The 12472-nt window shown below is 44.0% G+C and overlaps 1 protein-coding gene across 2 annotated transcripts in view; it reads right to left on the bottom strand.

The window, feature by feature from the left end:
- Window positions 1–11059, bottom strand: part of Trim13 (tripartite motif-containing 13) — a 39133-nt gene extending 28074 nt beyond the window's left edge. Inside the window, exon 1 of one of the 2 annotated variants that reach the window (XM_063274481.1) lies at window positions 10429–11059. In XM_063274481.1, coding sequence (XP_063130551.1) covers window positions 10429–10437 — 9 coding nt within the window. In that variant the 5' untranslated portion in view covers window positions 10438–11059. Of the gene's footprint in view, window positions 1–2945; window positions 3199–10428 lie in introns of those variants that run through there. The other variant, XM_063274483.1, reaches the window with a different exon arrangement.
- Between the last annotated feature and the right edge of the window lie 1413 nt (window positions 11060–12472).

Here is a 12472-nt window from a genome sequence, read left to right as displayed (position 1 = left end):
CCTTTTGTCATCATCCAGATGTCATAAATTAAATGTCACAGTTTTTCAGAATAAAAGTATCTGTTCTATATGTACATTATATTTGCTACAGGTTTTTAAGGAAACATGCATACACACATCATCCAACTATCATTTACATATCCACCTGCACGGAGCCATATTGGATTTGGTCCTAGCCGCTTTTTGACTGCATGGTTCAAAGTGGCTAGGTGACTCTGGGCTGTTTGGCCACAAGAGACTCACCCCTAAGATGACTGCCTTAAGTCTTAAGATTGCTGGACAAAACCTCTCCCATGAATTTACGGCACAGGAAGATAACATTCAAGGGATGCCTCAGCTCGAGCAGATACCAGTTATCTCCTCAGTCAACACCCAGTGTCTCCACCACCTGACCTCATCGCCTGACCTCTTTGCCTCCAGCTATCACTGCCTATACCCTCATCTCCCCCTCCTCTGTGTTTCACAAAGGTCACTCCCCCTACCTGAAAGCCCTAAAAGCTGTAACGTTCATCCCAATAAACGAGACCTTGACAACAGAATCTTGCTTGGTCTCCTTCTTCTCTCGCCCCCCATTTAGGCCCAAGGGTAGCGCCCCTTCGGGACCCTGAATAACTGGGTCCCTGCTGGCGGGGACATCCACCTATCTATATACCAACATATCTATATACCTATATATCTACCTACCTATTTTCACTCTGTAGCTTTTTAAAACAATATAAAAAATGTGGGGAAAATACAAAGACAAGCCGGGATGGGTCCTGTGCTGAGGGGTGTCTGGCAGAACAGAGCTATAAAGACTCATGGAGATTCAAGTGGAGTCAACTTGGCATTTTAAACTTGGCATTAATCTCTTTTACACATGAAAAGGATACCAGTACTGTTCATCCTAGGGAGCTAGACCTCTGGAGTTAACATAGCCGTCAGTCACAGAGCCGTCCTTAGTCACCTGAGAAACCACCACACAAAGACCAGAAACACTCAAGGAATACCACGTCTTTTTCTGATAGCATTATGGGAATCAGAGGGACGCTTGGTTAGTGAACAGGGAATCAGGTGGTGCAATGCAGACAGTCAGGCATATACATATAAACACAAACGAAAAACATGCTGTGGCTGCTGGTAGAGATCAGAAGAGAGCATTGGGTCTGCTGAAACTGAAGCATCCAATTACATGCTTAGAACTGAACTCAGTCTTCTGCAAGAACAGCGTGTGTGCTCTTAACCACTGAGCCATCTCTCTCTCCAGCCCCAAATAAAAATAAATTTAATTCAAAATAAAAGTTTAATTAGCTTCATTCAAAGTTGCAGAACCAATGTTCCCCATAGAACTAAGTGAGTCAGTGGTACTGGCCACTGGGTTAAGCCATTGAGGCTCCATGGAGTATAAATAGAATATCACTATACTGCCCAGGGCCTAATTCAGGCAAACACGAACATTAACAGTCAGCAGATAAACAGAAAGCCAAAGAAGATAAGCTAATAAGACTTGTCACAAAACCAGGAATTTGCATTAAATATAGAATGTTCCAGAGCCTTTATAAGCAAAAGACAGCCTACGAGCTTCTGTGGGCTTTGTTTTTCCTGCTCATCTAAGGTGATGTCATTTTTCTAGTTTAATGAAAACTTGAAAGTGGCTCAGCTGTGCGCGTCACCCCAGCACTGCGTCAGGAGCTGAAGGCGGCAGGCCAGTATGCACTACACTGACCCGGTCTCAGAGCCAACAAAAGAAAAACTACACACAGGCAAAGCGGAAGGGATTTTATTGTGCATTCCATCTAATCTATCAACTGGTAATTCTTCTTGACTTATGGCATCTATTAATTTCCCTCTGAACTTGTCAACCCACATTATTATTATACATGAAAAGTAAATTACAGTCATCAGCAGATATTTCCCTAAATAATTAAGTTTATGTGTTATAAATTAGAGCTAAACATGTGTTACTAGTTATTTCTTCTAAAATCCTATTTACATGTACTTAAGTGTGTAACTTTTTTTCTTAAGATTTATTAATTATATATGAGATCCCATGTGGTTACTGGGATCTGAACTCAGCACCTCTGGAAGAGCAGTCAGTGCTCTTAATCTCTGAGCCATCTCTCCAGCCTAAGAGTGTAACTCTTGAGTGTAAATCTTCAGGTTGTAATAGACACCTGTATCTGTGTACCCCAAATTCCCCTAAGATGCTGAATGGTATTACTATGACAACAGAAGTCCCCAGACATTCATTCATTCATTCATTCATTCATTCATCCATCCATCCGTTCACTTTGGCAGTGCTAAAGAGCCGGCCTGGAGCTGGCAAGGCCAAGTGTCCCCTTCCACGCAGAGCTACAACCCAACCCTTCATAACTTTTAAGAAGATACGGTTTTGAGTGGGCAGAGGATGGGGAACGTTTTGAAATGTCAATGCATTTGGAGTATAGCTGCGTGTAACTAGAGAAACTTCCAGTTAGTGTTAAATTTGCCTCTAGGTGAACAGAGCTGTAGGGGCGCTCGCTGCCTTAAGAAATAACCTGAAGTCACTGGAGCAAAACAGATTGTTCTCAAACTTTCAGATTACGGGAAAGGACAGATGTGAGCAGACCAAGCACCCCCACGCACACACACACACACACGCGCGCACACACACGCACACACATACACACACGCGCGCGCGCGCACACACACACACACGCGCACGCACACACACACGCGCACACACATACACACACGCGCGCACGCACGCACACACACGCGCACACACACGCGCACGCACACACACGCGCACACACACGCGCACGCACACACACGCACGCGCACGCACACACAAGCGCACGCACATACACACACACATGCGCGCACGCACACACAAACGCGCGCACACACACGCACGCACCCGCACGCGCACGCACCCGCACGCACGCACTCTACTGACTAGCACCCCTCTCCCATGCTCTACTGACCAGCACTCAGAAGGAAATGGGTTCCTTCACTCCCATCTTCTTGCCCCACTCAGGCTCCTCACATGATCTGGCTTCCAGGTCCGGGTGCTTTCTGAAAATTTTCTACTCCTCAGGCAAGTTAAATTTTCAACACCAGAAAGCTGTTTCTCCTAATGGCACGTTAGAAACTATTCAAAAAATGTTCTCTAACCATCTCATAAAATAATAACATTATTTACACTAACATACTTGTCTTCCTGTAACTTGCAGTCTCTAGCAACAGAACTTGGAACTCCTGTTACATCTGACCAGCTCCTAGACACTGTGATGTCATTAAGATATCATTTTCATATTTTTATTTTGCAAAATTTTAAGCATATACAATAGGACAGTGATAGTTTTCTACTGGGTGGATTACCACTTTTCCTGTAAACATTGATTATTTCTTTTGGAAGCATTTGTGGTTTTTGTGACCATAGCCAGTATAACTCAATACAGCATTGGGAGAAAACTCCCAAATGCTAGCTCCTCCCAACTTGAGACTTCCCTCTTATTTTTTTTTTTTTGAAGTAAATATATAGTACATGCAAATGTAAGTATTTATCTAATAATACTATTTTGTATTGAGTAATATTGATGAGTAAACAGAGAACATCCTTTATCCAACTATAAGAGCTATTGCATTATTGGGGTTTTTCCTTTTTTTTTTTTTTTAGTTTTTTGAGGCAGGGCTTCTCTATTTAGCCCTGGCTGTCTTAGAATTCATTCTGTAGATCAGGCTGGCCTTGAACTCACAGAAATCTACCTCCCTCTGCCTCCTGAGGGCTGGCATTAAAGCACTGCCTGGCCTATTAATGTCTCTCTCTCTCTTTCTTTAAGATTTATTTATTTCAAATGTGAGCACACTGTAGCTGTCTTCAGACACACTAGAAGGCATTGGGTCCCATTACAGATGGCTGTGAGCCACCATGTGGTTGCTGGGATTTGAACTCAGGACCTCTGGAAGAGCAGTCAGTGCTCTTAACCACTGAGCCATCTCTCCAGCCCCCCTATTAGTGTTTCTTAATAAAAAAAATTAATGAATTATTAAAGTTATCAATTTGTTCTCTAATCAGACTATCTAAATGAAAGCTCAGTATAGTGGCACACACCTAAACCTCTGGCAATTGGGAGACTGAGCTAGGAGGACTACAACTTCTAGGCTAGCCTGGATTAGTAAGTTGGAAGACAGCCTAAGCTGTATAGGAAGATCCTGTCAAGGCCCCACCCATCCCCCAGTGCGTTCATATGACTGATTAGGAATGAACAAATAAGTAACTATTACCTGCTCTTGTTCTTCATCTCCATAAATACATTATTATCCTCCATGTAGGTCTGTGGATTTTGTATTATATTTTCTATGTTATATAGACAGGGGCCCCATGAAAGTATTTACCCAGAGTTCTACATTCCCTGGAGTTAGCTGTACCTGAAATACATTTTGATAGAAAGGCAGGGAAATGGCTTCAGCAGTAGTGAAGGCTAGGGAGGCCACCCCGTGGTAGTGTCCTTGCCTAGCATACACAAGACCCTGGGATTAATCTCCAAAACCATTAACAAAACAAAGCAGCAACAAGATCAATAACAGGCCGATGCCTCGCCAGTCTTTGTGAACAGTGATGCCTTTGCAGCATCTTTATGAACGGTAATAATCTGTAGGGCTTTATAAACTCCATTTTCTGTCAGTCTCTCACCTTCATGTTTGAATTGTTAAGTTAGTGGGAACCTGTGTGAATTTGAAATGCCACTGTGGTGGTTTGAATGAGGGTGGTTTTCAGAGGTTTATATAGTATATTGGAATGCTGGGTCTGCATTTGGCGAAATGGTCTGGGAAGGATTAGGAGGTGTGTTACTGGGCTTTAGGGTTTCAAGAACCCATGCTACTATTTGGACCTAGCTGTCTGTTTCATGGTTGTTGTCAAAACATGTAAGCTCTCAGGGACTGCTCCAGTACCACCTTCTGCTGTGCTCCCTGCTCTGATGGTCATGAGCTCACGTCCTGATGTCAGCCCAATAAACTCTTCAACAAGTTGCTCAGGCATCTGCATAGCAATAGAACAGCTCCTTTGGTGATAAACCTTCTTGGGCCCTGTCAGAAAGGAAGAACTGAAGAGGAAAGCCTACCTTGAACATAGATTCAGGTCCTAGTGTTGGGGGCAGGGCGGAAACTAATAAAACTATTCAATAATTTTTCAATTCTTACAGACTATAGGACACACACACACACACACACACACACACACACACACAACTTAATGCTTCTTTAGAAGTGCCGCCTTTGATTACTGTAGTTGTGCATAAAAGCAGTTTCATTACCTGAACTTGTCTAACGGTCTTAGGCTCACCTTGCAAAACGTGTTATTCCAGTAAACTGCTGCATTGTTTCATGTACGTGTAGGTTTACCATCTTAAAGCATTCTAGTTAATGGATCTCCTTTCTCTTTTCATATATAGAAAATTCAAGCCACATATTGTTTGTCTTAGGGTTTCTTTTGCTGCAGTGAAACACCGGGACTAAAAGCAAGTTGGGGAAGAAAGGGTTTACTTAGCTTACACTTCCCGATCATATTCCTTCATTGAAGGAAGTCAGAACAAAAACTCAAGAAAGACTGGAACCCAGAGGCAGGAACTGATGTGGAAGCCATGGAGGGGTGCTGCTTACTGGCTTTGCTCAGTGTGCTTTCTTATAGAACCAGGACCACAGCCCAGGGATGATGGCACCACACACAACGAGTTAGGCCCTCCACCCCCCATTGATCACTAATTGAAAAAACGCCTTATAGCTGGGTCCTATAGAGGCATTTCCTCAGCTGAAGCTCCTTCTGATGACTTTAGCTTGTGCTGACACAAAGCCAGCCAGCACAGTGTTCGATTGATTTCAGTTCTCCTCTACAAACAGATACAGAATGATTCAGGATGTCTGTCTGTAGCAGATCAAAACGTTAATTCCTATAATTTGAGAGCACAAAAATGATAGGATTTCTGATGTTAATGCCACATATATCCTGGTCTCTTCCTACCTACTACTGAGCCAGATGGACCATACAAGGTAGATAATTGCTACCATGGACTACAGCAACTGCATCCAGGGAAGCAAATATATAAATGGCCAGTGTATGTCAGGACAATCCACTAGTCTAAAAACAAGATCACTAGTTCAAGGATGAAGGATGATCCAGGGGATGGACTGCACTGCTGGGATTTAGGGAAGGCTAGGTGGGCCAGTCTTGCCCCACTCAAGGATTTTTCCATGTTGTATTGGAAATTCAATGGAAGGTAAAACAAACAAACAAAACAACAAACAAAAAAACCTCATCATAGCTGAGCCTAGAACTCAGCTCTGTAGATATGAATGCAGGTGTTCCTTCATTTGTAGTAGTGGTTCGATCCTACAAACCCAATAAACGGAGAACACACAGAGAGGATCCAGGGCTGCTGCTCAGCGGTAGACTGCATACTTACCATGTATGTGTAAGGCCCTGCTTCATCCTCAGCACCCGAAGCAATTTCACCTACCCCACTAAACATCTCAGTCCTGGTACTTACTGATATGGATAATAGTTTTATATATATGCCTATAAAATCCATCAATAAAAATATACCAACCTTGCTAGAGAGGCAGAGCAGGTGAATCTCAGTGAGTTTAAGGCCAGTGTGGTCTGCAAAGAGAATCTAAGCCAGCCAGGGCAGCTGCTGCCCCAACAGGAAGAAGAATGTCATCCAGCTTGGACCAATGAGATGGCTTAGTGAGTAAAGGCACTTGTCTCCAAGTCTGATGACCCAGGCTTGACTCCAGGTCTTGGACAGAGAGATCTGGCTACACACAGGGCGCGGCACATGCGACGCACACACACGCGCGCACACACACGCGCGCGCACACACGCGCGCGCACACACACGCGCGCACACACACGCGCGCACACACACGCGCGCACACACACATACATGCACACAAACTAAATTAATGTAATTTAATTTTTTAAATACATTAAACTATATACTCAGATATCAGTGCACTTTTTGATATTACTTGTTTCCTCTTGTGGGTATACCAAGACAAGCATCTGTCTGAATCACTAGCATAGTGACTGAAAACGGTCTACATGTATTACAGGGTCTAGAGGTTAGTACACGTCTGAGCTGTGGGCTGCATTCCTCTGGTGGCTCTTGTCCACTTGTGCACTCAGTCTCTAGAAGCTACATGTTATGCCCTGCTTTCACCGTCCCCTCTCCCTCTCAGATTCTGACCCTCCTTCATCCCTCTTCTGAGGATGCCCTTGTGATTACATGGGGCCCACGTGGATAGCCCAGGGTGCTTTCTCCATCTTAAAACCTTTCATTTAATCAAATCTTCAAAGCCCTTTTTGTTTTAATTTAAACCACAGAAGGCAGCACATTCACAGGCGCGCTCAGCTGCAAAGCAAGCATGAGATGCATCCTTGACCACAGCTTCTGGGTGCTAACCTTGAGCAAACGTCCTCGGATTTCACTTTGAAGGTGAAGATGCTGGGCTCTTCTTACTCATCAGCTTTAGCTCACCACAACCACAGATTCTTTTTTTTTTTCGGAGCTGAGGACCAAACCCAGAGCCTTGTGCTTGCTAGGCAAGCGCTCTACCACTGAGCTAAATCCCCAACCCCACAACCACAGATTCTTAATTCAAACTATCCCAAAGAGCCAATCGTCTTTGATAAAGACTTTCTGTCTTCTCTCAGAAACTCCACAAGCCAGGCCTCCATTGTCTGCAGCGATGCTGGTAGTGTTCTTCCCACAGAAGCTCACCGAGCTCTCAACACTCAGCAGCCTTTTCAACCCAAAGTTCCAAAACTCTGCACTGTTCTACCACAAGATCAGGTCTGTCAGGGAAGTCCACCAGTCTCCATTCTAATTGGTTTCCTATTGCTGTGATAAAGCACAAAGCTCCCTCAGAAGCACTGGCTTGGCTTACACATTCTCGGCTCATCACCGAGAGAAGCCAAAAGCAGGAACAGAAGTAGGTCAGGGCTGGGAAGTGGGAGAAGTGCCGTTTACTGGCTTGCTCCCCACGGTTTACTCAGCCTGTTTTCTCATGCCCAGTGCTCAGGGGTAGCACACCCCCCGCCCACCTCCATGAGCCAGGCCTTCCCACATCAATCAATCATTAATCCGTTTAGTCAAGAAAATACCCTGCAGAGTTACTTACAGGCCAATCTGACAGGAGCATTTCTCAACTGAATTTCCATGTGATAGTCTGAATAGGAATGGCCACCATAGACTCATGTCTGTGAATGCTTGGCCCATCAGGAGTGGCACTATTAGGAAGTGTGGCCTTGTTAGCAGGAGCATGTCACTAGGGGAGGGCTTTGAGGTATTATAACCTCAAGTCTGGTTAGTGTGTCAGTCTCCCTCAAAGAGTAGGAAGCTTGAAGTGACTTCCAGTCTCTTCCTGTCTTTCTTTCTGTAGACTGCACTACACGTTTAATGAAGACTGATTTAACTACCAGACATCTACAAGTCAGGTTTCTTAGGTCCCAGGAAGTCAATATATACAGAAATGAGGTCAGGCTGGACTAAAAGAGGATTTCTGGCAATAAAAGCCAGCTTTCCTCAGGAACTTGTGAAGTAGGTTTTCTGTCTCCAACAAAAGTCCTCTCCCCAGCTACTCATTCTCCTTATGATCCGTGTGACCTGTCTACCTCCTGGTCTCTCGCTGTGCTCTCTGGCCATCTGCACTATTTTCTCCTGCCTCCCTGGCCCTGGTCATACCGGTCTGCTTTCCGTGCCCTGCTCTGGGCTCTTCTGATGCCTCTGATACCCACAGTGAAAACCTTCCCCTTCATGGTGTGGTCATCTCTGCAGCTTTGTTTTGTCTTTCTACTGTGCTCCCTTGCATACAGTTTTGTTATTGGTTTTTCCAGTCCTGGGGCTCAATCCATGACTGGCAAGAGCTCAACCACTGAGCTACATCTCTACTCAGGCTACAAAATAATTATTAAACATTTGATTAAATTTTAGAATAGAAAAAAAAAACCCTCTGGTGTTACTAGAAATTGAACCAAGAGCATACTAAAGAAGTCCTTAGCATCTGCGTGCAGCTGCAAGCAGACTGCTGTGAGTTTGAGGGCAGTCTCGTCTACACACAAATTCTAGCCCAGCCAGTCCTATACAATGAGACTGTCTCGAAGGAAAGAAAGGAAGAGAGAGAGAGAGAGAGAGAGAGAGAGAGAGAGAGAGGAAGAAGGAGGAGGAGGAGGAGAAAGAGGAGGAGGGGAGGGAGGGAGGGAGGAAGGAAGAAGGAGAAAGAAAGAAAGAAAGAAAGAAAGAAAGAAAGAAAGAAGGAAGGAAGGAAAGAAAGAAAGAGAGGGGAGGGGAGAGAGGAAGGAAGATAAGGAAGAAGGAAGGGAGGGAGGAAGGTGGGAAGCAGGCAGGCTTAATTAATATCACTGGTTCTCAGCCTAAAGCTCTCTTGGCCAGTCCAAAAGCATGTCTTTACTGTGGATAGTCCCAGGGTATTTCATGGGTGTTTATTTGTTGAGTAGTTTCAAACATGTTACAGTGATGGTTCTATTGCGTTTTGTTCTGGAATACTACGGATCAAACCCAGTGATAGCCTCCAGCTATCACTACCTATATCCGCACCTCCCCCTTCTCTGTGTTTCACAAAGGTCACTCCCCCTACCTGAAAGCCTTAAGTTGTAACGTTCACTCCAATAAAGGAGACCTTGACAACAGAATCTTGCTTGGTCTCCTTCTTCTCTCGCCCCCCATTTAGGCCCAAGGGTAGCGCCCCTTCGGGACCCTGAATAACTGGGTCCCCGCTGGCGGGGACAGCTACATATCTTAAATTAACAATATTTGATATACTTTTAAATAATCCACGTGTCGTTACTAAACATTTTAGGATTTCTTTTCACAATCTCAACCACCTATACATAATTTATTTTGTCATAAATATTATATAAACACCAAGAACTTCTTTTGCTTGTTTGTTTGTTGTTTGCAAATGTCAAAAGAAAGATTTTTGAGACAGGATCTTGCTATGAAGCCCAAGCTGCCTCAGCCTTTTGAGTACTAGGTTATATGTGTGACCACAGTGACCTCTTGCTCACTGGCCTTAATGTAGGTCAAAGACACATGTCACCTGAATATTTGAGACACTTTGGGAAACCTTTGATTATTTGTCACAGTGTCCCCCCCTAAACACGAGGCTGTATATGTTGTCTTCTTTGTCGTAAAAGTTGCTCAGAATATTACCTGCTCTTAGACAGGCCACTAGTTAAAATGCCCTCTCTACCCCAAGATGAGAGCAAACCCGAGAATCCTCAGTTTTACTGAGCCCCACCTAATCACCTTTATCTCTTATAAGGATGTAAAAACCAACTTTGGAATTACTCTGCTTTGCTTCCTGTATTAGTCAGGGTTCCTAGAGTAACAACTTATAGAACGATTCTCTTTATATATAAAGGGAAATCATTAGAATGACTTACAGGCTGCATTGCAGATAATCCAACAAAGGCTGTGACCAGAAAGTCCAAGAATCCAGCAGTTGTCCAGTCCACAAGGCCAGGGGTCTCAGCTGGTCTTCAGCAGACGAAGGCTGGAGTCCAAGGAAGGCTCTAATGCCAGTGAATGGATGGACTTGCTCACAAGGTGACGGAAGCAGGCAAGGAGAAAAAGCTTCCTTCTTCTCTGTCCTTATATAGGCTTCCGGCAGAAGGCGAGACCCAGATTAAAGGTGTGTCATCCCACCTCAGGATCCAGATTAAGGTTTGTCTCTTCCCACCTCAGAGGTCTGGGATAGAAGTGGATTCACCCACTTCAAACCAAGCCAAAAAGAATCTCCCACAGGTGAGAGATTGTATGTACATTTCCGGATTGTAGTTCTTTTACAGATGTAATCAAGTTGACAACCAAGAATATCCATCATAATTCCCATCTGTCTCTTTAATAGCCTGTTCCTAGAACTATTCTAGCAGTGGATGGTCAGGCCTAAACTGGCAAGGAATAGGCTCTCAGAGGTAGCACTTGGATTTAGAATAAGGGGACTACTGGCTAGACGGGGATGTCACAGCTCCCTTGGGTTGGTGACAGCCTGCTTTATCTTCTACTGGAGGAAAGATGGCTTTAAGTTTTGAGTAAAGAATTGTCGGTGCTGCATGCCCGTAAGAAGGATCGGGCGAAAGCCTGCGGGATTAAAGAAACACACACACACAGGTTATCCGTGTCAAGCCAGAAGAAGAAGAGAGACTCCTGTAGCTTTATTCACCACTTATATACCCAAGTTCCCCAGGTAGAAAATATCTGGGAAGCACAGTGAGAAACCCTGGCTCTGACTTCCTGGCTCTTGACTTCGGTAACAAAAGACCGACTATGTGACCTGAATTAATTAGGGAGAAATCCGAGAAGACCAGCCTAAATCTCAAGGACAAAGGCGGAGAGAGCAAAAGGCAGGAATTGACCACTGCCCAGGTGTGGCCCAGGTGTGTAGGTTCCACATGCATCAGCCAGGCTCAGCAGGGGTCAAACCTAGGAGGTTCTGACAAAGAATATTGTTTAAAAATTTTGTAAGGCCATTCTTAGAGAGCCTTTGCTATTACGTTCTTATTTTTTATATTAAAACATTTTGTAGCCTGATGTGGTAGCTGGCCCACACTTTTAATCTCAGCACTCGGGAGGCTGAGGCAGGCAGATCTCTGAGTTTGAGGCCAGCCTGGTCTACAGAGTGAGTTCCAAGACAGCCAGAATTACACAGAGAACCCTATCTCAAATCCCATCCCCAACCCTCCCCCCCAAAACAAACAAAAAACCCCATAGTTTGCACTATTCTTTGATTTTTCTGTACCCTTTTCAAATTTCTTTATTTTACCCAATGTTATTTGTTTTTTTCAAGACAGGATTTTTCTGTGCATATCCCTGGCTGTCCTAGAACTCACTTTGTAGACCTGGCTGTCCTCAACCTCACAAAGACCCGCTCTGCCTCTCGGTGCTGAGATTAAAGGCGTGTGCCATCACACCCAGCTCCAATCTTCTCTTTTATTCATAAATCTTTGTATCCTCTAAGTTGCCAACCTAGTGTACAGTTTTGGCAATTAAAAATACTAGGGTGCTGGAGAGATGGCTCAGCGGTTAAGAGCACTTACAGCTCTTCCAGAGGTCCAGAGTTCAAATCCCAGCAACCACATGGTGGCTCACAAACATCTGTAGTGAGATCTGATGCCCTCTTCTGGTGTATCTGAAGACAGATATAATAAAGAAATTAATCTTAAAATAAAATGAAATAAAATAAAAATACTAGATAACTCTTAAAGACATCCTGTGAGGAATGAATAATGCTGCTTATAGAACACTTTCAAGACAGCCAACAGTAGTGCGAAAAAATTAATTTTAAAATTTATATTTTGGGGCTGGAGAGACAGCTCAACCATTAAAGGCTAGGCTCACAGCCAAAAATCAAATCAATATTTTTGGTTGTTGATATAGATAATATACAATTCAATAAATTCAAATTAAATGAGTATAATTAACACCAGA

The sequence above is a fragment of the Rattus norvegicus genome, chromosome 15 (genome assembly GCF_036323735.1).
Source record: "Rattus norvegicus strain BN/NHsdMcwi chromosome 15, GRCr8, whole genome shotgun sequence".
NCBI lineage: Eukaryota > Metazoa > Chordata > Mammalia > Rodentia > Muridae > Rattus > Rattus norvegicus.
This window is presented reverse-complemented; position numbering and strand designations above follow the sequence as displayed.